We start from the raw sequence: 26,292 nt of genomic DNA, 5'->3' as shown, positions 1-26,292 counted from the left end.
CCGGAGAGGCCCCGCCCCATCCCCGCCCGCCCGCGCGCCCCCCCACCCGCCGGCGCGCTCCGCCCCTTTACTCCTGGCGGCTGGGCGAGCCGGGCGTCTGCTGCAGCGGCCGCGGTGGCGGAGGAGGCCCGAGAGGACTTGGCGGCAGTGGCGGCGGCGGTGGCGGGACCGGCAGAAGCAGCAGCAGCTATAAGCTCCCAGTGCCGCGGCGCTGCCGCACGAGCCCCACGAGCCACCCACCCCGCCGCCCTCGGCGCTGCCTGACCCCGCCGGCGTGTCCGCCAGCCGCCAGCGCCCGCAGCGCCCCCAGTCGTCCTCCGACTCGCCCTCGGCCTTCCGCGCCAGCCGCAGCCGCAGCCGCAACGCCACCCGCAGCCTCAGCCCCAGCCTTAGGCACAGCCACCGACACAACCCCAGCCCCAGCTCCTGCTGCAGCTCCTCCAGACACAGTTCCTACGCCGACACCCTGGAGGTGGGGATGCTCTTGTCCAAAATCAACTCGCTTGCCCACCTGCGCGCCGCGCCCTGCAACGACCTGCACGCCACCAAGCTGGCGCCCGGTGAGCGCCCCCCCCCAGTCCGGGATGGCGAGGCGGCTGGACCCCCAGGGTGAGAGTTGGGGGCTCGCGGGCCGGCACTGAGTCCCCTGTGCCTCCCCCTTTCCTAGGCAAGGAGAAGGAGCCCCTGGAGTCGCAGTACCAGGTGGGTCCGCTACTGGGCAGCGGCGGCTTTGGCTCGGTCTACTCAGGCATCCGTGTCGCCGACAACTTGCCGGTGAGTGGGCGCCCCGCCGTGGGGAGGGCGCGCTGGGCAGGGGGGCGCCCGGGTCTGCTTTGGCCCCGGCGTGAGGATCTCATGGAGACTCTTTTGGGGGGGGGTTTCAGGTGGCCATAAAGCACGTGGAGAAGGACCGGATTTCCGACTGGGGAGAACTGGTGAGTGCCCTGGAGGGAGCGACCCCTAGGATGGGTGGGACGAGGGGCACCCTCCGACTCCCGCACTAAGGCAGCCCCCTCGCCCTTGCAGCCCAATGGCACCCGAGTGCCCATGGAAGTGGTCCTGCTGAAGAAGGTGAGTTCGGGCTTCTCCGGCGTCATCAGGCTCTTGGACTGGTTCGAGAGGCCCGACAGTTTCGTCTTGATCCTGGAGAGGCCCGAGCCGGTGCAAGACCTCTTCGACTTTATCACGGAAAGGGGGGCCCTGCAGGAGGAGCTGGCCCGCAGCTTCTTCTGGCAGGTGTTGGAGGCTGTGCGACACTGCCACAGTTGCGGGGTACTCCACCGCGACATCAAGGACGAGAACATCCTCATCGACCTCAATCGCGGCGAGCTCAAGCTCATCGACTTCGGGTCGGGGGCGCTGCTCAAGGACACCGTCTACACGGACTTCGACGGTGAGCCAGGCCTGGGGGGGAGCTGCCGGTGGGGGAACCTACCCAGGTGACTTGGCCTTGCCTGGAGGCCTCGGCCGGCTTCCCTCTCCGGCCCTTTGTAAAGGTCATCGGGCCGTCTGGCTCGATGCTAGCAGGGGTGGGGCGAAGGAGAGCTTCCCAGCGTAGTAGAGCCGGAGATTTCCAGCCAGCTGAACCTGTCATGTTTCTGGCATGATTTTATTTTTTAAGTGGAATTCAGTGGGTTCCAAGCTTTCCCGATGAATAAGAGGTTGTGGGCAACCGGCCGTAGCCCAGATTTCTGAAGTCTGACCCAGTTTCCCCGCCAGTAAAAGGATTGGGGGGGGTAGGGAGGAGAGGGCGGGAGAGATGAAAATTGATGCCGGTTTTGTAATTTTTGTTTTGTGTTCTAAAGGAGTTTTCTGTAAGGTTAGTTTGTAGAGCTGCAGTTTTTCTCCCCTTTGATCTAGGGACGGATAAAGGAATAGAAACAGTTTCAATAAATATTTTTGTTGAGCTTTTTATTTTTTGGCGTTGCGGGGTGAGGGAGTCGGGAATGAATGTTGTGAAATAAGATCTCTTGCTGGTTTGAAAATTAGTTGGGTGTCTCCTCAGAGAGGATGAAAACCTATCCTAGGGAGGGGCTTGGAGCGGGTTCTTTCAGAAAAGATGGAATAGAGAGCCTGAGATCAAAGCAAAGGAGGGTGGGTCATCATCTGAGCAGCTTAACCTAACAAACGACAGCCTTTCAAAACTTGTGACTGGGGCTTGTGGTTTGTGTTTATTTGCCCTTGGAGGACGCTGGGTTGGGCTGCATTTTTTTGTATTTAACAGTTAATGGCTGGCCGGGTCCTCCCTTGTTTTTCCTCGGAGTCTTTGCTGCCCCCTGGTGAGCACAAGCGGGATGGCCCCCACTTTTTTTTTTTTTTTACAACCCAAAGTTTGTAAACAGGAATCACGTGGTCTGAAACCCGCTCTGCAGCTCTACCTTACCAGTGAGGGGGGGAGAGAGGGTGTGGGTATCTGCCTCTGCACGCATAGGGTGGGGAGGAAGCCTCCTAAAGGGCACCCTGACTTAAGATACGCAGTATATTGTGTAAGTGCCCTCGACTGGATCGTATCTGAGAGGAGAATCTCACCCAGACACCTGGGCCACCTTAATGCAGTTTAAGGATGGTCTGTGGGATACCTCCCTTGATTGTGTGTAGACATTCATCCCTTCATCCCATTGTGGGTGGTCCTACCAAATACACGCCTCAGGCTTTGGGTTTGTGGCCAGCCCTGTTTGTTTCTTGGAGCAGTTTTATGAAGAATTTTGGTTTATGGTCTGGACTGGTAGGGAGGTGGGTGGGTAAGCTTTGGTTTGGAGAGATGCTATAAGCCACTCATCCACTCCTTTTAGCCTAGGGGGAAAATGAAGTTAGCACAGCTCCTGTCCTGGGAGAAGGAGAGGGGTGTTCTGTTTTGTTTTGTTTTAAGGAGTCGTCAATCAGTATACCACTGAGTATGTGAATTGCTTTGTTTTATTTTTGCTACAAGTGTGTTTTCCTTTTCTGTTCCCCCGGCTCACAGGGACCCGAGTGTATAGTCCTCCAGAGTGGATCCGCTATCATCGCTACCATGGCAGGTCGGCGGCTGTCTGGTCTCTGGGGATCCTGCTGTATGATATGGTCTGTGGAGATATTCCTTTTGAGCACGATGAGGAGATCATCAGGGGCCAAGTTTTCTTCAGGCAGAGGGTCTCTTCAGGTAACTTTTGGGAAGCCCCCTGTTGAGGAGAAGCAGGAATCACAAGGCAGTTAGTCCTCAGGGGACAGTCTCTGAATTCTGGGGAGCTTCACCTCTCCAGGGGATGCCACAGCCCTTGGCTTAGCAGTCCTAGGCTAATGAATCTGGAGCGCTGGCCCTCAGGGATTGAATGGTTTGCACTTAGCATTCTTTGAGAGGTCACCGAAAGAGCATGTGTGAGAATATTAAGAAAAGACCCATCTGGTTTCAATGAAAGGTTTTATTTAAAGATTTTATTTATTTATTTGAGAGAGAGAGAATGAGAGAGAGAGAGCACGAGAGGGAAGAGAGGGTCAGGGAGAAGCAGACTCCCTGCTGAGCAGGGAACCCGATGCGGGACTCGATCCGGGGACTCCAGGACCATGACCTGAGCCGAAGGCAGTCGCCCAACCAACTGAGCCACCCAGGCGCCCCTGAAAGGTTTTTTTGTTTTTTTTTTTAAAGTACCAACAGTCCCTATTCCTCAACTCCTGGTTGTTTTACCAGGGAGTGAAAAGTTTAGGGTTCTTTGAGCCTTCTCCCTTAAGGCAGACTCTAAATATTGCGGTTCCAGTGACCTCATTGTGGGTGGTGTTCATATTTGTAAGTTGTAGGTGAATTGAATCACCTCATCATGTTCACTGATGTCTCATCAAAATCCCTTGTCATCATTCTTCCTATTTCTAGTGAGTGGGTGTTGTGGGAAAGGCTCCAGCTATTGAAGTTTGAAAACCACAGGTTTAAGAGGGGAGCTTTTTTTTTTTTTTTTTTTTAGCTGAAAGCAGATTGGAGGATCCAGATCTTAGTTAATACCTTCCCATTGAATTAATAAGAGTTCTAGAAGGTTCCTGGTCTCTTTTGGACCCCAGACTTGTGGGCCCCTGGGAAGCAAATTAGCAAGACCTTTGCATTGCAAAAACAAGTTGAGTCATTCATAACCTCTGTCTGTCTTGTTTTCTGCAGAGTGTCAGCATCTCATTAGATGGTGCTTGGCCCTGAGACCATCAGATCGGCCATCCTTCGAAGAAATCCAGAACCATCCATGGATGCAAGATGTCCTCCTGCCCCAGGAAACAGCTGAGATCCATCTGCACAGCCTGTCACCAGGACCTAGCAAATAGCAGCTTTTCTGGCAGGTTCTCCCCTCCCCCATCAGACCCTCGAGGGAGGGGAAGCTTCTGTTTCCAGCTTCCCGAGTACCAGTGATACTTCTCGTCCAAGCAGGACAGTGCTTGATAACAGGAACAACATTTACAACTCATTCCAGACCCCAGGCCCCTGGAGGTTGCCTCCCAACAGTGGGGGGGGGAAGAGACTGCACTCCAGGTGTCGTAGGCCTCAAATCCCCCCGTAGATGCTCTCTCCTTCTCACAGACGTCCAGCATTGCTGGGCTCTGCAAACTCCCCGGGGGTGGGGGTGGGGGGGGTCAGAACCCTGCCATGGAACTGTTCCCTTCATCACGAGTTCTGCTGAATGCCGCGATGGGTCGGGTAGGGGGAAAACGGGTTGGGGTGGGATAGGACTAGCACCATTTTTAAGTCCCTGTCGCCTCTTCTGACTCTTCTGAGTGCCTTCTGTGGGGACTCCGGCTGTGCTGGGAGAAATACTTGAACTTGCCTCTTTTACCTGCTGCTTCTCCAAAAATCTGCCTGGGTTTGGTTCCCTATTTTTCTCTCCTGTCCCCCTCCCCCCATCCTTTATATGAAAGGTGCCATGGAAGAGGCTACAGGGCCAAACGCTGAGCCACCTGCCCTTTTTTTCTGCCTCCTTTAGTAAAACTCCGAGTGAACTGGTCTTCCTTTTTGGTTTTTACTTAACTGTTTCAAAGCCAAGACCTCACACACACATACACACACACACACACAATGCACAAACAATGCAAATACAACAGAAAAACTGTAAATGTGTGTACAGTCGGCATGGTAGTGTACGAAAGGATTGTAGTTGATCTAATCTTTTTTAATTTTGCCTTTAAGTTATTTTACCTTTGTTTTTTTTGTTGTTTTTGGTGTTTTTTTTTTTTTTTTGAAAAGATGCGCATTCTAATCTGGAGGTCAACGTTATGTATTTATTTATTTATTTATTTGGTTCCCTTCCTGCTCCAAGCTTCCACGGCTGCTGCCATAGTTTTCTTTCCTCCTTTCCTCCTCTGACTTGGGGACCTTTCGGGGAGGGCTCGCTCTGTTAGTAGGGTGATGGGTGACGGGTGACGGGACTCAGGCAGGACAGCTGCTACAGCTCCCTGACAGCCACGGGGGGGCCCCTACCGACTCCCCCCGAGTGGGGATGGGTTCCGTGGGGCGCGGGGGGGGGGCATTGCTGACTGGTGTATATAGCATAAATATATGAAAAGCAGTTCTGGATGGTGTGCCTTCCGGATCCTCTCTGGGGCTGTGTTTTGAGCAGTATGTAGCCTGCTGGTTTTATCTGAGTGAAATACTGTACAGGGGAATAAAAGAGATCTTATTTTTTTTTTTTTATACTTGGCGTTTTTTGAATAAAAACCTTTTGTCTTAACTTGAGGCTTTTAAGTGTTGTCCGTGCAGAGGCGTGCTCATACTGAACAGCTTGGGAAGCGCCTACAGAACTTGAAGCCCAAATCTGGTTTCCTTCAACAGGTTTCCTGGGATAGCCACCTTTCTGAAGTAAAAATGTGGCCAAAGGGTAGGGATGGGGGGCAATCTTGGGTGGACAGAATTGGGCCCCGGGGTTCCAACCTCTGTTCCCCCCCATGCAAATTCTAGAGCTGCGCTAACAGGAAGTGTGGCTGTTTCCCGGTTGCACTGGGCACATTTCATGGGAGAGCCACTTAATGACTAGGGGCAGTGGGACTAGAGAACATTTCCATCACTGCAGAAAGTTCTGTTGGGCAGAGCTGACCTACAAATAGCCAACAGCTCTATTGCTAAACTGACTGGAAGCTTTCTGCTGCCGTCTCTCCCACCGGCAAAACGTTTTGGGCACGTACACTTGACACGTGTTCAGCTTACTGAAAAACCAGATAACCTGTATTACTCTCGGTTCCCTATTCAAGTTCCCTTCACCTTTAGTGTGGGGTTGAGTCATTAATAGCAGATGGGTGGAAATGTTTTTGACCTAAGCAGACCTGGGTTTTCCCTTCCATTTGCTTTACAGAGCTTATAATGGGAGTAGATGAAATGTTAGCTCTGCCATCTTCCTACTGCTTGTGCTGGGATCAGTATTTTTAGTCTGTGATTTCTCTGCAGGATTCCATTGAAGGCCCTTGTCCTTTTTGTGAGTTTATTTTTAATTTTTTTGAAGTTGACCCTACCCCTAATGTGGGGCTCCCAACTCACGAGACCAAGAGTCTCATGCTCTACTGATTGAGCCAGCCAGGGGCCCCTGTGAGAGTTTAAACCGGGTGGCAGAACCTGAATCCACTTAGTGCATATGGCCTAAATACATCCTGATAGGCAGCACGTTGGAGGGTCCGCTGCTGTTAATTTGCATATTAAGTATTAGTAAATGTTTTTTTTTTTTTCTAAATAAGCCTCAGCAGCAGTTCTAACGTTCTTCCCTGCCTCGTGGGTCATCCGCGTGCTCCCTCCCCTCGGTGCACGCACACACCCTTGGGACACTGGTCAGAGGCTGTCTTTGTTAGGTTGCTGGAGGGGCCAGGTCATAATACTTCTCACTCACTCGTTGTCTACCCTTAAGCTTGGACTGGATCCCAAGCCCTAGGCAGGAGAGAAAGGATTTCTCGGTTTTGGGGGCTGATTTCCTGAGTCTCACCTCTTTTCTCCCCACCCCCACCCAAGCACACACACCAACTCCCAATCTCGTGGAGCATGAGTGTTGTATGCCTCATCCTTTCCAGTAAAGTTGACACTTGAACACTTAAAAGTTGCTCCAAACTTCTAAAGAAATCTTGCAAAGCCCCACCCATCTCTCCCTTGAAGTGAATTTCTGGCAGTTTCCCCATCCTCTTGAGACTGCTAGGGGTGATGGAAGACAGTGTCTCTTTGAAGAAATACATATTGTGCTCCTAATGGGTGCAGGATATGAGGGGTTGTATGGGGAGGGTGAAAACACATTTAGTCTCTTGTCACTGGCAGCTGACAATCTAGTGTGGAAAGGGAGTCGATGACTAAGACGCCTATGGCCACAGGAATAATGGGGGTGTGGAGGGGGTGAGCGAAGGTTATGAGCATTGGCTTGGGATTCACTCTAAAGCTTTGATTCTACCACCATTGCCTGGATCCCTTGGACAAGTTCCTAGACCCCCTGAGACTAATCTCTAAATAGAGATATTCCTTGATTGGATTTTGGGAAGATGGAATTAAATAACGGGTGTATTACTTGCATACAAACACTATCATCTCCTGCTTAGGGTTGCATATAGCTGTGGTCAAAGTACCGAGATGGGGTGGCGGAAAAGTTGTGGGGCCAAGAGGAGCGGCCCTGACACTGAGCCGGCTCCCGGCGCCCACGGTCCCGCCATGGACGACCTTGCAACACTATAAGAGCCCCTTACTCAGGGCCACTGCTGTCATTACTACCTGCCTTTTATAAATGGAGAAAACGGACTCAGAGACGTTGATTCACTTGCCCAAGGCTGCACCGACACGGAATGACCAAACCATGCCTAGAAGCCCAGTCGTTGGCTCCTAGATCTGCAGCTCTCATGTACCAAGAGGTCTTTCTTCCTGAGAAAGGGGGGGGGGGTGGTGGCTGCTGGTGGCTTTTCCCATTACTGTTTAGATGCTCTTTTGGCCCGGAGTTCGCTCTGTTGAGTTCTGGCTGGAGTTTTCCTGGACGGAGTTCCCACAACACTGAGATGCACGCTGATTATAGTTTCGGACCCAACTCCTCGCTCTCCCCTCGTTCATGTTCCTAGTGCTCTTGGGGGGGGGGGGGCGGGCTGTGGCCACAGCTGCAGTCCAGTAAAGGTCACGTGTGCTTGATGGGAAAACAAAACAAAACAAAACAAAACAAAGTACCAAGATGGAATGGGCAATAAATTTCCAGAGTCAGGGTGGTGGGTCATTACCTCTGGGGAGGAGGAAGGGAGGCTATGATTTGGGGATGGGTATCTGCACAGGAGTCTTCGATTATTTGGGCAATACTTTATTTCAGAGGCTAGATGATAAAGATTAAGGCGTTTGCATTATTCCTTTTTTTTTTTTTTAAGTTGGCTCAAGCCCAGTGTGGGGCTCGAACTCATGACCCCGAGATCAAGAGTCTCATGTTCTACCAACTGAGCCATGCAGGCACCCTGATAAATTTTTAAAAAGTAACGAACAAATTTGTGTTTATCATATAGGAGGCAAGAGATGGAGTTATTACTGCCGTTGGCTGAGGTGATCTGGGAAGGCTTCGAAGAGGAAGCACCATTTCACCTGGCTCTGAAGGATGCGCCTCTGAAGGATGTTCATCTGTAAAGTGAGGCACTGAACATGCAGATTGAGCTAAGAAATCCAGAGAGGCCAGGTTTTTTCCCCATTAAACCAAGGATCAGCAAACTATGGCCTACTGACCGAGTATGGCCCAGTACCTGGGTTTGTACAGCCTGCAAGCTAAGACTGGGTTTTATATATATATATATATAAAGATTTTATTTATTTATTTATTTGACAGAGAGAGAGACAGTGAGAGAGGAAACACAAGCAGGGGGAGTGGGAGAGGGAGAAGCAGGCTCCCCGCGGAGCAGGGAGCCTGATGCGGGGCTCGATCCCAGGACCCTGAGATCATGACCCGAGCCGAAGGTAGTCGCTTAACCAACTGAGCCACCCAGGCGCCCCTGGGTTTATATTTTTAAATGGTTGAAAAACGACTGAACGAAGAGTAATATTTTGTCACGTGTAAAGATGACATGAAATGTAATTGTCAGCATTCATAAATAAAGATCCATTTATGTGTTGTCTAAGGCTGCTTTCGTGCTACAGTGGGAGAGCTGAGTAGTCGTGACAAAGGCCTTATGTCTGGTGAAGCCAAAAATATTTACTATCTAGCGCATGCAGAAAAGGTTTGCTAACCCCAGCAGTGGACCTACATTTTTCATAACACTTAAGGATAATAAGCTACCGTTCATTCAGTACCTACTGTGTGCCCGGCACTCTTCTTTTTTTTTTTTTTAAGATTTTTTATTTATTTGAGAGAGAGAATATGAGAGAGAGAGCACATGAGAGGGGGGAGGGTCAGAGGGAGAAGCAGACTCCCCGCCGAGCAGGGAGCCCGATGCGGGACTCGATCCCGGGACTCCAGGACCATGACCTGAGCCGAAGGCAGCCGCTTAACCGACTGAGCCACCAGGCGCCCTGCCCGGCACTCTTCTGCATGCTAATCTTACAATTCTCCATGAGGTAGATACTCCTTATCCCCATTTTACAGATGGGGAAAACTGAAGTGCAGAACAGTTAAGTACCATGTCAAAGGTCACAAAGAAGTGGCCAGGTCAGAATGTGGACCCAGGCAGTCCACGTTCATTACCACTCTGTTAGACTGCCACTTAAAAAAAGAAAATGTCTGTGCAGCTGAGTCATCTCAAGGTTCCTTCAGGGCCCAGGATCTGGAGGTCAAGGCAGTTCTTCCCCAGATTTCAGAGAGGCGGGTAAGCAGTTCTGTTGTGTGGAAATACTCATTGTTGGCTCTAGTGAGCTACCCTTCACTTGAGCCTGGGTGGGGAGGAAGAGTTGGAGGCGGTAAAGGGAGGCGGAAGAGGAGGGGGGAGGAGGGCGGGTTCAGGGTGGGGCGGGGGCACATTTCTTGTAAATGTTGCTCAGCTCCTTCAACTGCTCGGCTGGTTCTTGGAAACCCTCACCACAAAGGACCTATCGACAACAGTGTTAAAGCAGATATGGCCTCATCCCCTAGTTCACTTCCTGCCCAGCCTTGCGCTAGTAACCCCGATTGCCAAGAGCAAGGTTGCAGTGACCCCTCAGCATTGCTGTGGGAGGAAGTGCAAAAAATATGCAGAACTGGGGTCAAGCTGAGGGGACAGTCTTTATTTTTATTTATCATTAACAGGATGTCCAAAGTACAGAATTGGATTAATCGTAATCCTTGGTTCGTGATATATTCTCAAGGTCCAATCATGGCCTCCTGTTATTATTAGATTTCTTTCTACTGGGTGAGCCCCCCACCCAACTTGAGAAGCAGACATCCATCTATCTAGATGATCCTCTCTTCGTCCATTCCTCACCTTTCCCCAATGCATTTCACCGTCCTAAATTTTGTGTTTAGCATTCTCTTACCTCTCCTTAAAATTTTTCTATGTTATGGGCACATGTTCCTAAATTATGTAATGTCGAGTTTTAGTTGTTCTTGAACTTTATTCAAAGAGTATCGTGTATGAATGAAGTGATCTGGAACTTGCTCTTTTCACTCAATATAATGTTACGAAGACTCATGTGTGGGGTAGCACGTGGTTCGTTTTCACTCTAGAATATTCCATTTTATGGACAGGCCTTTGGATTGTGGTCAGTAGAGGCCACTCTTTTTTTGTTGTTGTTTGTATGTTTTTTGTGTGTTTGTGTTTGTGTTCTTTAAGTAGGCTCCATGCCCAGCGTGGAGCCCAACACAGGGCTTGAACTCACGACCCTGAGATCAAGACCTGAGCTGATACAAGAGTCGAGTGCTTATCTGACTGTGTCAACCAGCTGCCCCCAGTGGAGGCTACTGTTTAGGGAAGCCCTGGGTTAAATCACTGAGGCAGCACACACAGCTAGGTGTAGCCCTTGCCGTATACCCCAAGGTGAAAGCCAGTGACCATGCAGCCATTCCAGATTTATCCATGGAGCATCTACTATTGTACCTGGCTCCATGTTGAGAACTCCTTTCTTATGCATAAGTAGCTATAACTGGGCTTCCCTCATTGGCCCCCTTCAGGGTTCAACATGATGCCAGCAAATAGACCAGTGTCACAGCGAAGCCAAGATCTGATGTTGCATGGGATCCCTGTGAGATCTCTGGATGTAGCTGTGACTGTTGTGCGTGTGGTGTGATGTGTGTATGATGTGTGTGTGGTGTGTGTGGGGTGGACAGTGTATATGTGGTGTGTGTGTCTGGCGTGGTGCAGCAATGAGGACATGGTGTGGCGGCGTATGTGTGCAAACGTGTATCTTTGTTGTGTGTGTGCTAAAGCATGGCGGTATATGTGTGTTTGTGTGGGTGTGTTGGTGCGTACATATAGTACGGTGTGTGGTGTGTGTGTGTGTATGGATATGTGTGTGCCACTGTACACGTACTCGTTCTGGGAGCTGCTACCTGCTTACCCCACCTGGACGAGAGTCCTGTTTCTCCACTCCGTGGCCTGGCTGCCTCCTGGATCTACTTCTGCCCTGAATCTCTCTTCTGCCCGGCTCCTTTCTCTCACCTCTCTCCATCTCTTATCTCCTGCCTGATCTCCAACTCAGACTCCTCCTCCAGAACCACCCACCCAATTCTCTCCATTCTTCCCAGCTCCTCCTCCACATGGCTCATCTCAATACACCTTTGAGATCCTTCCTTGCAATCTCCATAAAGCTGCTGGCCCCACCCTCCTCCTTGAGACTCCTCCTCTGGTTTCATAACCTTTGGTTTGCCTCCGACCTCACTGCCCCTTCCGCCCAGTTTCCTCTCACCCTCCTCGCCTTTAAACTGGGGTGTTCTTGGGCATCTGGGTGACTCAGTCTGTTAAGCGTCTGCCTTCGGCTCAGGTCATGATCCCAGGGTCCTGAGATCGAGCCCCGCATCATCGGGCTCCCTGCTCGGACAGAAGCCTGCTTCTCCCTCTCCCACTCCCCCTGCTTGTGTTCCCTCTCTGCTGTGTCTCTCTCTGTCAAATAAATTAATAAAATCTTAAAAAAAAAAAAACTTAAAAAAATTTTTTTAAAACCTGGGGTGTTCTTTCCCTTCCTCACCGCACCCCCCGACGGCCCCCTCAGGTCAGCACCCTGGCAGGAAACTGATGGCATGTGCGTTTACGTAATGTGAGGAGAGGGTGAAAAAGAGCAATTCACAAAGGTGTGGGGCGGGTGTTGGGAAAGGTGCCCTGCGGTAGCCCGGGGCTAGTGACAGTGGGAGAATTACCCCCCTCAGGACCCAAGGGTAGAGAAGGGAGCCCCACAAGCGTGGAGAAAGCCTGCCTGACAGGAGCTGTGACCTTCATTCGAGAAAGGTAGTCCGCCTGTGGTAACCCCACCCGGAAGGGGCCAGCGAAGTAAATACCCTGGCGGCTCTCTCCACCTTCCGATCTCCTACCAGGGCCTCCCGTTGGCTGAGCTCAAGGGCTGAGCTCAATGGAGCCACCAGAAGGCAGGGGAGTCTAATGTGGTGCAGTCCTCACAGGTCAGCCCCTGGGGGCGCAGAGCGAGATGGAGAAGGCAAAGGGAAGAAGATTCAAGAAGATTCCAGACGTGGCAGGATTGTGCCTCGTCCCCAAGCTTCACCGACCATCTTCTCCATGACGATTCCCAAGAATCCAGCACACACCTCCCTCTGAGCTCAGGGCCAGGGGATTGATAGCTTCCTAGATACACTGCCTGGGGCTCCCAGGAGCCAGGAACGGAACATCACTCAGGCGACTGCAGGAAAATGCCAGCCTCTGAACCCTATCCTGCCACAGCTCGCCTCTCAGATCCACTCATGAAGTTCCCAAGAGACACAGATGCGCACATATTTTCCAAGGGAAAATAGTTGTTTTTTTCCCCTGCTTATAAAAATGACACATGCTTTTTAGTAAAAATAATGGTATCAAGTGGATTAAAGCTGTGATGAAATCCTTTTTAACACATCCCGACATCATACATATATATCCATCCATCCATGCTTATATGTAAAATATTTGTATATATACACACATATTTTAGATTCATTCCTTTATTTTAAAGAGAGAGGGTGGGGGAGGGGCAGAGGGAGAGGGAGAGAGTTTTTTTGTTTTTGTTTTTAAAGATTTTATTTATTTACTTGACAGAGAGAGAGCAGGAACACAAGCAGGGGGAGTGAGAGAGGGAGAAGCAGGCTTCCCACTGAGCAGGGAGCCCAATGCGGGGCTCCATCCCAGGCCCCTGGAATCATGACCCCAGCTGAAGGCAGATGCTTAATGGACTGAGCCACCCAGGTGCCCCTTGGGAGAGAGTCTTAAGCAGACTCCACGCTGAGCGCAGAGCCCAGTGCAGGGCTGGATCTCACGACCCTGAGATCACGACCTGAGCTGAAACCAACAGTTGGATGCTCAGCTATATATAGTTGAGCCACCCAGGCGCCCCTTATATATACATACACATATTATCTATATATGCTTCTACAGAACAGAGCTCAATTTCTAGTAACTCCCCCCCCCAGTTAACAATGTACTATTAAAAGTTTCCATTTCAAGAACTATAGATAAATATAATCATTTTGATATGGCCAAATTATGGAAGTACATTATTAATTTGTGTAATTTCCAATTTTCTACCATTATATATGAAATATTCTGTTCCCAGATGAGGCTTTGGGCAGAGATTAATTGTTTCCTAGGCCAATCCATTATCCTTTTCTTCCTTGGCAATAGAACCTCTGATTTTCAGCTCATCATATGGCATTCCTTAATACATATATATACATATATAATTATTTTTAAAAGATTTTATTTATTTATTTGAGAGACAAAGAGAGCATGAACAGGTGGGGGTGGGCAGAGGGAGAAGCAGACTTCCCGCTGAGCAGCGAACCCAATATGGGGCTCAATCCCAGGACCCCAAGAATATGACCCGAGCCAAAGGCGAACTCTTAACCTACTGAGCCACCCAGGTGCCCCTATATTTTTAACTTAATTAAAAAAATTTTTTAAAGATTTTATTCATTAGAGAGACAGTGTGCACAAGCAGGGGGAGAGGCAGAGGGAGAGGGAGAAGCAGACTCCCCGCCGAGCCAGGAACCCAAAGTGGGGTTCGATCCCAGGACCTGGAAATCGTGACCTGAGCCAAAGGCAGGTGCCCAACCATCTGAGCCACCCAGGCGCCCCTAACTAAAAAATTTTTTATGGTTATTTTTAAAGGAGGCTCTCCACCCAATGTGGGGCTTGAACTCATGGCCCCGATATCGGGAGTCCCATGCTCCACCAACTGAGCCAGCCAGATGCCCCAGTATGGCCTTCCTTAAGAAGGAGGACTAAGGGGCGCCTGGGTAGCTCCGGTCATTGAGCATCTGCCTTCGGCTCAGGTCATATTCCCAGGGTCCTGGGATCGAGCCTCGCATCGGGCTCCCTGCTCCACGGGGAGTCTGCTTCTCCCTCTCCCACTCCCCCTGCTTGTGTTCCCTCTCTCGCCGTGTCTCTCTCTGTCAAATAAATAAATAAATAAAATCTTAAAAAAAAAAAAGAACACTTAAAAAAAAAAGGAGGACTAAATTCTTCAGATTTCCTTGCAGCTACCTGTGGACACACAACAAAGTTATGTCCAATGAGCAGATTCCCGGAAAATTCCTTAAAAGACATCTGGTGTGCCCCTCCCCCGAGGAATGGAGGAGCCATGTGACAAGATGGAGGGTGAGGTTGGCAGGGAGGCAGGTGAGTAGACACACGTGACAGGCACCCTTCTCTAAGCCCTCATTGCTTTTATTTCACCAGAAAAATTCTTTTCCCTTTTAAGTTGGTGATTTGGGGAAAATGTGTGGTACTTTAAGTATAGTTTCATTGTGTCTTGGTGCCAGAGTCTATCTGCCTTCACATCCCTTGTGACATGTCCTTCCAACTTCATAATACAAGTCAGTTAAAAAGAGAGGTTTGAGGGGCGCCTGGGTGACTCAGTCGGTTAAGCACCCAGTCTTGGTTTTGGCTCAGTTTGATCTCAGGGTGGTATTGAGCTCTGGGGAGTCTGAGACCGTGGGGCTCTGAGCTCAGTGGCAAGTCTGCTTAAGTTTCTCTCTCTCTTTCCCTTTGCCCCTCCACCAACTCTCTCTTTCTCTCTCTCAAAAATAAATAAATAAATCTTAAAAAAAAAATGAGAGAGGGGTGCCTGGGTGGCTCAGATGGTTAAGCGTCTGCCTTCGGCTTGGGTCATGGTCCCAGGATCCTGGGATCGAGTCCCGCATCGGGCTCCCTGCTCCTTGGGAGCCTGCTTCTCCCTCTGCTTCTCTCTCTCTCTCCCTCTGTCTCTCATGAATGGATAAATAAAATCTTTAAAAAAAAGAGAGAGATTTGAAAAGAAAAAGTTTTTTTTAATCTTTTTTTAAGATTTTATTTATTTTTATTTGAGAGAGAGAGAATGAGAGATAGCACGAGAGGGAAGAGGGTCAGAGGGAGAAGCAGACTCCCTGCTGAGCAGGGAGCCCGATGCGGGACTCGATCCCAGGACTCCAGGATCATGACCTGAGCCGAAGGCATTCGCTTAACCAACTGAGCCACCCAGGCACCCAAGAGAAAGAGTTTTGATATCAAACCTGTTCTCATTTATTTACACCAATCCATGGGGGAAATTATACGGTAATATGAATAATCTAAAATGAAAAATAAAATGTATATTTGGCTCTGGAATGTGTTCCCTTTTTTTAAAATGAATTTCTTTAGAGAGACCGAGAAAGAGAGCGAGTAGGGGGCGGGGCAGAGGGAGAGAGCCTTCAAGCTGACTCCCTGCCGAGTGCGGAGCCTGAGGCAGGGTTCTGTCTCATGACCCATGAGATCATGACCTGAGCCAAAACCATGTGTGGGATGCTCAACCAACTGAGCCAACCAGGTGCCCCTGGAACGTGTTCCTTAATCTAACACATTTTCATTGATGGAGAAAGGAAAGGAATGAACTTTAAAAAAAAAATGTTATTTATTTGTTTATTTTAGAGAAAGAGAGCGAGAACATGAGTGAAGGGAGGAGCAGAGGGAGAGAGACAAGCAGACTCTGTCCTGAGTGCAAAGCCTGATGCGGGGCTTGATCCCATGACCCTGAGATCACAAATCAAGAGTTTGACACTTGACCAACTGAACCACCCAGGCGCCCCTGAACTTTTCTTTTTTTTAAACCAACTTTAGGGGCGCCTGGGTGGCTCAGTTGTTGGGTGTCTGCCTTCAGCTCAGGTCATGGGATCAAGCCCCGCATCAGGCTCCCTGCTCAGCGGGAAGTCTGCTTCTCCCTCTCCCACTCCCCCTGCTTGTGTTCCCTCTCTCGCTGTGTCTCTCTCTGTCAAATAAATAAATAAAGTCTTTAAAAAAATAAATAAATAAACCAACTTTACTGAGGGATCATTTACATACACTAAATATCACCCTTTTTATTTTATTTTTTATTATTTTTTATTTATTTTTTATATTTTAAAGATTTTATTTATTTATTTGAGAGAGAGAGAATGAGAGAGAGAGAGCACATGACAGGGGGGAGGGTCAGAGGGAGAAGCCGACTCCCTGCCGAGCAGGGAGCCCGATGCGGGACTTGATCCAGGGACTCCAGGATCATGACCTGAGCCGAAGGCAGTTGCTTAACCAACTGAGCCACCCAGGCGCCCTTATTTTATTTTATTTTTTTAAAGATTTTATTTATTAGAGAGAGAGAGAGAGAGAGAGAGAGAGAGAGCATGAGCGGTGCAGAAGAAGAGGGAGAAGCAGACTCCGCTGCTGAGCAGGGAGCCCAATGTGGGGCTGGATCCCCACTTAACCATCTGAGGCACCCAGGCGCCCCAATAGCATCCATTTTAAGTGCATGATTGGATGTATTTTGACAAAGGTACACACCTGTGTAAACACTATCACAATCAAGCTGTAGAATACTTCTACCACCCTCAAATGCTCCCTTGGTCCTTTGCAGTCAATCTGTCCATCCCACCCCCACCAGCCCCAGGCAACCACTGATCTACTTTCTGTCACTATAGATTAGTTTTGCCCGTTCTAGAATTTCATTTAAATGGTGTCATACAGCATGGGCTCATTTGTGAGGATGACCATTTATTGGATGCCTAGCACGTGACAGGTACTTGACAAGTGTATAATCATTTCCCTTTCAGAAATGAGAAAACCAAGTCTCAGGGTTTAAATAATTTACCAAGGTCACATGGCTGGGAAATGGCAGAGAGTAGAATTCTAAGTTTATCTGTCTCCAAGTTTAGGGCCTTTCCTTATATACCACACTGCCACTGCCCTTGGTTTTACAGAGATCCTAAAAGAGGAGTATATTAGGGGCAGATGTAAGGTCAAGGTTTACCATCTTCTGAAAAAGCAGGAACAAGGCACGTGGAACACCTGGAGAACAGACAAGAAGATACATAATCAAATGATGAAATAAATTGTAACCAAGCACCACAAATATGTTGTCTGCATCGTACAGATACAAATAGCTCCTGGAGGCCGAAGAAGAGAATGTGGGCTGAAGGTGGCAGGTCAGGCTCTCCATGAGGCAGGATTATCTATCACCCTAGGCATTTACTTCAGACAAAATCAGGGAGCTGGACTGGGAAAATCTGACTACAGTGGGGGGTGGGGGTGGGGGGCAGATCTCGGGTCTTCTTCCTTCCTGTCTGGTCAAACCCATGTTGGAATCTGAAGTTTAGAAAATCATCATTTAATAAGGCCAACACAGACCTTGTCCCCAAATCCCAGAACAGTGGCAGGAGGACGGCAGTTGGGACACTCCAAGGAGTTTAAGGACAAGGAAAAAGAAGAACGGACAATTCTCCAGCTTCTATAGGGTCATGTTTCAAAAGTTTGTTTGTGTATCGTGTGTTTGAAATTCAACCTGTCTTCCCAGAGAAACCCCATTACGAATGGATGTTGGGCACTCAGATCCACCCTCAAATGCTGAGTTAACACATGAGGTGGCCAAAATACCACACAGCCGCTATGAAAACATTGCAGGGCCGATTCCAGAACTCAGACAGAGCAGTGGCTTGCAGCCTCGTAGACTTGAGCTGTTGTCTAGACCTTCGTCCTATCTGGTCTAGGGATCTGCTCCGCCACTCCCTGTCCGTACGCATTCTACCTTAGCTGGGGCCACCCCCCCACCCCTGCCTTGCAAGACAGAACATTCTTCCTTTTTTCAAGCTGAAGTTTGTCTTCTGCTACCTTCCCCGCCTTGGTCCTAGCTCCGTTCTTAGACTGCATGAATCTGATCACTTTCTCATATGACAAATCTTCAAAGAGTTTAGGAATTGCTCATTCTACTATTTCTTAAACTTTTCTGTATGATCGACCTTTTCATCATAAAAAGTTGTAGGAAATTTGGGAGCAAATTTCAAGTGAGTAAGTATTTTCAGTAAATATTTTCTCTTTGAAATTGGAAAGGACAGAATCTAGTCATCGGGGAAAATTATTGGCCTCCTTGAAAAAAATGTGACCACAAATTACCCAGCTAATCAGACATCTGTCAGGGGTGAGAACATGGCAGAAAAGCCAGCCAACTTCAACACTTACATGACTGGTAGAAACTCAAGACAAAAACCTTTTTTTTTAAATTTATTTTTTATATTCAATTAATTAACATATAATGTATTATTTGTTTCAGGGGTACAGGTCTGTGATTCATCATTCTTATATAACACCCTGCGCTCATTACAACACATACCCTCCCCAGTGTCCATCACCCAGCCACCCCATCCCTCCCACCCCTCTCCCTCCAGCAACCCTCAGTTTGTTTCCTAGGATTAAGAGTCTTATGGTTTGTCTCCCTCTCTGGTTTCACAAAAACCTTTTTACTAGGATGTTGTAAGCCATATTTGAGACCATGTCAAAGAAGGCATAGGGTGGGCCAGACATACAGAAGGTGCTACTAAATACTGTCAATTTTCATTTTTCATAGTAGCTGTGTTCTGTGAAGTCGCTGTTGAACATTGAACCAGCGCTCCTAGGTGAATATAGGGTTAGGTTCCTGTGAGCCTCTGGTCACCAACATTCTATATGTGTTTCTGTTTAAAGACATCTGATTTAAGTTATATATATTAACTCATTCACATTGAACTCATGGCCAACAGCCTTATAAGTCACGTCTGAGGGAAGCTTATCTAACACATGTGTTTTCTCCGTGAGGCGCGTCACTTAGGGACACTGGATCACCACAGTGGGGGCAGTTTTAAACAGCAAAGTCACCAATACAAAGCACAAAAATGTGAAAAACACAGCACTAAATATATCACAAGTACCGTTTTGTTTTGTTTTGTTTTGTTTTGCATTTAACCTTTCTTTCATATGTTTTGTTTCTTTGGAAAAACGTGAGATAGGCAAGGAAAATGGTCTTTTTTTTGTTTGTTTATTTTCTTTTTCTTTTTTCTTTTTTAAGTAATCTCTACACACAACATGAGGCTCGAACTCATGACCCTGAGATCCAGAGTCACACGCTCCACCGCCTGAGCCAGCCAGGTGCCCCAAGGGAAATAGTCTTATCCTCATGTTATAAGTGTTTAGGATGACAAGACTTAAGTGGCAGAGATAAGACTAGAGCCAGGACTTTACCCTTCTGTTCTAGGACTTGTCCACTACAAGTGGGTTTTGGTTTCAGTTACCACTAAGTGTCATTATTCAAGCCCACCCAACTGAATTTTGAAATCTTTATATTTCCAGTCATCTAGATTCTCAGTTGAGGAGGTCATTTGTTTCTGCAGTGATTGACTTTTTTATTTTATTTTATTTTATTTTATTTTATTTTATTTTATTTTATTTTATTTTATAAGATTTTATTTATTTCTTTGTCAGAGAGAGTGAGCGAGAGCACAATCAGGGAGAGCGGCAGGCAGAGGGAGAAGCAGGCTCCCCGCGGAGCAGGGAGCCCAACGCGGGACTCGATCCCAGGATCCCGGGATCATGACCTGAGCCGAAGGCTGACACTTCACCAGCTGAGCCACCCAGGCACCCCGCCTAAGCACTTTCTTACTTTCTGCCACCACAAGATGCTCCAGGCTCATCTGGGGCTTTCCCTTCCCAGTCCTGGAATCAACCACTGCTCCAAGGAACCTTGGTTTCTTTCCCTGAAGAAAGGTATTTAAAACCCAGTCTGGGCCTTGGATTGTGCTCCATTGTGACTGGGGCGTCAACAGCTTCTTACAGGGGTCAGAGCTTGGCAACACACAGACGCAGACTCATCCACGCGTGGGCACGGAGCCATACTTAACTTCTGTGCCTATCTATGATGCCACTTAAGGAGGTTTTCAGGACGGTCGTTCCTGTCTTTACAATCCAGTATATGGTAGGTTTACAACAAATATTTTCTGATTTGAATTGAGTTAATTAGAGAATAATGTGATGCAGAAAAATGTTTGAAGATTGAAAGAGAGAGAGCAAGGGTAAATGAATCTTTGTCGACTGGTGACATTGAAGGGGCCTAGTCTGGGGGCGCCTGTTTGGCTCAGTGGGTAGAGCATGTGACTCTTGATCTCAAGGTCATGAGTTCAAGCCCCACCTTGGTTGTAGAGCTAACTTAAAAAAAAAAAACACAACAAAGTCTAAAGGGGCCCAGTCTTGGATAAAGAGATCAGAGTTCAAGGACCAGCCCTTGCCACTTAGCTCCAGGACCTTGAATCAGTTACCTAACCCCTAGGGGCCTAAGTTTCCCTATCAGTTAGAAGAGGGAGTAAGTGGGCTAAGTGATCCTTAAGATTCTTTTCAGCTTGGGAACACAAACTTACCACATTTCTCACTTGCTTAAAATAGCTTTTAAGGACGGGCAATTTCTCTCTCTTTCTCTCTCTCTCTCACCACAATCCATAGTAATGAGTATAATATACAATATGGCCTGGGGTGTGTGTGTGTAAACACATATACCTATATGAACACATGCATACATGCATATACACACATTTGTGAACTAGGGATTGGTCTGAGATAATGTAATATAAATGTTAGCGTGCCTTAAATAAGGTAGATGTTAACTTCTCTTTCATGTAACTTGACTCCTCTTTTATAGTCTGGGGGTGTTGTGCTTTTCAAGGCCTTAACACAATCAATGCAGAACTTCTAACTCTGGGCCCAAGGTGACTGCTCCAGTTCCTACCATCATGTCTGTATCCCAGCCAGTGGGAAAAGGGAAAGATACAAAGAAGTCAATTCTTTTAAGGAGCATGCTGCATTGGCCAGAACTTACTAACATGGCCACACCTGACAGCAAAAGAGGCTGGAAAACGTAGTCTGGGCAAGCAAGTGTCAATACTTGAGGATCCGATATTAAAATTCAAAGAGGAGAATGGATTGATGGAAAGCTTGCAGTATCTGCTACCCTGTATATAACTGAAACAACATTTTCACAAAACGGTACTTACTCTTTTTAAACATTTTTTAAAATGCCCCCTTTATTTATTTATTTTTTTAAGTAAACTCTATCCCCAACATGGGGCTCAAATTCACGACCCCAAGACCCAGAGTTGCATGCTCTCCTAACCGAGGCAACCAGGCAACCCTAAAATGGTGCTTACTTTTTTAAACTTTTTTTTGGTACTTATTCTTTTTATTTCTATTTTTAGAGAGAGAGAGGAGTGGGGAGAGAGGCAGAGGGAGAGGGAGAGAGAGAATCTTAAGCAGGCTTCACACCCAGTGTGGAGCCCGGACACAGAGCTCGATCTCACCACCCTGAGATCGTGACCTGAGCCAAAATCAAAAGTCGGACGCTTCACCGACTGAGCCACCCAGGCGCTCCTGGTACTTACTCTTAATACCAAAAGTATTGTATCTATTTATTCTTGTCTATTCCATTCAATTTTCTTTTCATTTTTAACAATACCGGTCTTTTTTTTTTTTTTTTTAAAGATTTTATTTATTTATTTGAGAGAGCGAGAATGAGAGAGAGAGAGCACATGAGGGGGGGAGGGTCAGAGGGAGAAGCAGACTCCCTGCTGAGCAGGGAGCCTGATGCGGGACTCGATCCTGGGACTCCAGGATCATGACCTGAGCCAAAGGCAGTTGCTTAACCAACTGAGCCACCCAGGCGCCCTTAACAATACCGGTCTTGACCTACTAAATCGATTTCACATCCTCAAATGGGTTACAACCCTCATTGTGAACACTTCCCCGGGGCACAAAAGCACAAACCCCTTGGCACAGCGCGGTGGTCTCAAGACATGGCTGCCCCTCCCTCTGCAGCCTCCCTTCTAGCAGCTGCTGCTAGCACTGTGGCAGCCCAGCTGAGCTCCCACACCCTCAGACACATCTTCATGTTCCCCACCTCCTTGTCTTTGCACTTGCTGTTCCCTCCGTCTGGGATGCCTTCTGCCCTTCCCTCAATCTGCGCCCACGCCAACCCCACCCAAACTATCAGCCTGGCGAACCTTCATCATTGTTCAAAGCCCCACTCGTATGTCCCCTCCTCTAAGAAGCCTTTTCTTACCCGGAAGTGCCCTGCAGGGTTGATACACCCCTTGGGCTATCTCTGCTTCCCCCTACTTGGAAGCCCGTCTTATCCCACATCACAATGTTCTTAGCTGTCAGCTTCCCCTCCTACCTAGGAGCCCGTGAAGGGCAGGAAGACAGGTGTCCTTCACCTTTCTACACCCAGCACGCTTCTCAAGGACCAGCACAAAATCCAGGTCCGATGCACATTTGCCGAATTGACAGAAGATGCAAGATTTCTTTCAGAGGAGGGGAAGCCTGCCCTGATCCTCTCAGGCTGAATGACTTCTGTCTTCGCTTTGCTCCCCTGACACTTTCATGGAGCCTCACACATTGCCTGGATGTGATTAGCTGCAGAGGCTCTGGAGCCAGGTTGCCTGGGTTCAAATCCTGGCAGTGCACTCGACGAGGGACTCTGGAAGAGTGGCTTACCTTTCCCAGGCTTTAGTTTTCTCATCTGTAAGAGGGGAAAACAATAGGACTTATTTCATAGCATCATTATAAGACTTAAGTTAGTTCATGCATTTGGAGGGATGCCTAGGAGACCCTCACCCAGCATTTGGTATTTGTTCTGTCTGCATTTCTCCTTACTAGACTCTTGGCACCTGGAGGGGAGCTTTGCATCTCCCTTGGTGCTTTCTGTACAGGCTTGGTTATAGTAACACCCCGTAAGTGTTGACTTTAATTGGCAAGTCACCTGGAAATTCAGAGCAGTATCATTTCCATATCTGGTTAGCCTGTGGGAATTGTAATAAAAGACAGGTCAGTGAACATCTAGCCACGTATAACCTACTCAGGCAAAGACAGCCAGAGGAAACCAAGCCTGTCACATCTACTCACATTTTTTTTTTAAAGCAATTCAACAAGCATGGCAGACAAAAGGAAACTTGTGGACTTGTTTATTAAGACTGCCAACAATTGGGCACCTGGGTGGCTTGGTCGGTTAAGTGTCTGCCTTCGGCTCAGGTCATGATCGAGTCCAGCGTCGGGCTCCCTGCTCAGCGGGGAGCCTGCTTCTCCCTCTCCCACTCCCCCTGCTTGTGCTTTCGCTCTCTCAAATAAATAAAAATCTTAAAAAAAAAAAAGACTGCCAACAATTCTTTGACCAAGTTTGAACCACCCTGAGGTAGCGAGGGGACGTGTTTTGCTACAAGCAAGGAGCTGGCTCTGCGCTAGGAGACAGGAGGCAGGATCAGGTGGGCACTTGTCTGTTTAATGGAGGGATCTCCCACAGGTGAGCGCTGGGTCTCCCAAACCCCCAGATCACTCAGGACCAGCTGCAGGAAGTCAGAGACCACTACAGGCATTTGAGGCAGAAAGGGATTGCATATAAGGAATTGGTTCCTTCACAGTCTGTGGACGGGCACAAGAGGTTTGGTGCTGGGCCTCTGGGGTAACCCGTGGCATCACCCTGCCAAACCACCTGCCAAGGGATCAGCTGCTGCTGCCCCCCTCAGGAAGGTGGGATCAGGAGCCACCCTTGGACCTGTTGATTTCCAGAAAACATCACATATGCAACCCAGGGACCGGGAGGTTCCAGCAGACAGCAAAGCTAGTGACCAAACACTGGAAGGTGGCTGCTTAGAAACAGGGTTGGTTACTCCACAGTCTTGTTGGCCGGCAGCAAAATCAAAGGCAACAGGAATGTGGCCTCTGCCTCCCTCCTTTTATTAATTAATTAACCAATTAATCAATTAATTAATGAAATTTGAGTATAGTTGGCACACAATGTTATATTCGTTTCAGGTGTACAATACAGCGATTCGACACATTTTCTATTATGCTATGCTCACCATGAGTGGAGCTACCCTCCATCACCACACATTGCTCTGACAATATCATTGATTATCTTCCTTGTTCTGTGCCCTTTTCTACCCATGACTTATTCATTCCACAACTGCAAGCCTGTCCCTCCCACTCCCCTTCACCCCTTTGTCCATCCCACTATCACTTTGGCCCTCTTCTACCTTCCCAAGACCACACTCCGTGTCCAGGCTCCAGGACTGCAGCAGCAAGGGAGTCCGGAACATCAGGTTTGGGGGTTCCACTCTGAAGGCACATCGGAGCGGCTGAAAGGAACACAAGACCAGTTGAGCCACCATATCCCTCCAGGCCCTCATGCACTATGCTCCAGTCACTGGCCTCTGACTGGTCTTTGAAGGCATGAACCTTGTTCCCCCTGCTTAGAACTTTGCGTTTGCTGTTCCCTGTGGTTGGAATGTCCTTCCCACAGATCTTCCCAGTCCTGTTAAACATCGCCTCTCCAGAAGGACATTCCTTGTCCAAAGGCCTCCTAGAGGCCCCTCTCCACTGGGTCTCGGCGCTGTTCCAGAGACAATCACAAGAGGCAGCAATTACTAGGACTGGTGAAATCTCACTATCTGGGTTGAAGGGCTATTTTAATACCTTGTTTCATTTTCTTAGTACCCATCCCTAGCTGAAATTATTATTATTATTATTTCAAGATTTTTTTTTTAAGTAATCTCTGAGATCAAGAGTCATACACTCTTCTGGCTGGGCCAGCTAGGCACCCCTGAAATTATTGTATATACTTACACGTTCACTTGCTTATCACTTGTCTTCCCTCCTTAGAAGTTTCATGAGAGCAAGAACTTTGTTTTCTTCTCCCCTGAAGCTCCAACATCTAGAACAGGGCCTGATGTGCAGCATGTGCTTAGTAAACATTTGTTGAATGAACCACTGAGAATAGAGATAACATAACACTTTGCACTCACCTCCATTACCTGATTTATCATATCATGTCCTAATTACTTCCTCACATGTTCCCCTTCTTGATTCAGGGCTAGGACTGCATCTCCCTTTTTATTTTTGCCTCAATTCTTGGCACAACGCCCAGCATACAGTTGGCAAACCATGCGTTTTGATGAATGAATAAAAGAAGAAAGAAAGAGAGAGAGAGAGAGAGAAAGCATGAATGCACATGTTTAGGGAGCATAAGTGTGTTTCAGGATGTCCGAGGGTGGGGAAGGAGAGTGGTTATTGTACAAAGGTGATACAATGATAAATAAAATCGTCTCAATTAGGGGCATCTGGGTGGCTCAGTTGGTTGAGCATCTGACTCTTGGTTTTGGTTCAGGCTGTGATCACAGGGTCGTGGGATTGAGCCCCTTGGTGGGCTCCGAGCTCAGTGGGGAGGCTGCTTGAAGATTCTCTCCCTCTGCCCCTCCCCCCGCCCCCTACTCTCTCGCTCTCAAATAAATAAATAAATAAATCTTTTAAAAAAATCATCTCAGTTCAGAAAATGCAAGAGATCCTCAGATCAGAGGGTGAAGCAAGTGGGGTCGGGCCAAGGTCAGCTTGGCTGGCAGGAGCCTAGCCTGGGCTGAGGAAGGAAGATGGAAAGCACTGGAGATGCTTGGCTAGGAGTCACAAACTGTTTACTTGCAGAACTGAGAGGACTTCTATTTTTTTTTTTTAGGATTTTTTATTTATTTGAGAGAGAGAATGAGAGACAGAGAGCACATGAGAGGGAGGAGGGTCAGAGGGAGAAGCAGACTCTCCGCTGAGCAGGGAGCCCGATGCAGGACTCGATCCCAGGACTCCAGGACCACGACCTGAGCCGAAGGCAGTCACCCAACCAACCGAGCCACCCAGACGCCCTAAAACTGAGAGGACTTCTAGTTGCTTGGGCACTTTTTACAACTGCTTTCTCCCAATCCCCCTGAAAGGGATCATTTGTTTCCCTTAAAACTCTGAGAAGCAGGATGGCTCAAATTCCAGTCTCCACATCATTCATAGACTATGTCTTGTCAGTGTTACACTGTTGGGGCAAGAGAAAAACCAAACATCCCCTTTTGTTTTATTTTATATTTGTTTATTTATAAAAGATCTTATGTATGTATGTATGTATGTATTTAAAGATTTTATTTTTAAATAATCTCTATACCCAACTTGAACTCACAA

General features: G+C 48.1%; 1 protein-coding gene across 1 annotated transcript; it reads left to right on the top strand.

The window, feature by feature from the left end:
- Positions 1-386: 386 nt before the first annotated feature.
- On the top strand, positions 387-5,675 carry PIM1 (Pim-1 proto-oncogene, serine/threonine kinase). Its single transcript, XM_028120579.2, has 6 exons — positions 387-560; positions 668-774; positions 885-935; positions 1,027-1,393; positions 2,963-3,139; positions 4,121-5,675. Exons 1-6 carry the CDS (start codon positions 479-481, stop codon positions 4,276-4,278), a joined length of 942 nt encoding a protein of 313 aa, XP_027976380.1. The 5' UTR covers positions 387-478; the 3' UTR covers positions 4,279-5,675.
- Positions 5,676-26,292: the final 20,617 nt, after the last annotated feature.

This window comes from Eumetopias jubatus, unplaced genomic scaffold (genome assembly GCF_037043125.1).
Source record: "Eumetopias jubatus isolate StellerSeaLion01/CBP00866 unplaced genomic scaffold, mEumJub1_p1.0 scaffold_6, whole genome shotgun sequence".
Taxonomy (NCBI): Eukaryota; Metazoa; Chordata; class Mammalia; order Carnivora; family Otariidae; genus Eumetopias; species Eumetopias jubatus.
Note: the sequence above shows the minus strand (reverse complement) of the source record. Positions and strands in the feature narration are given on the sequence as shown.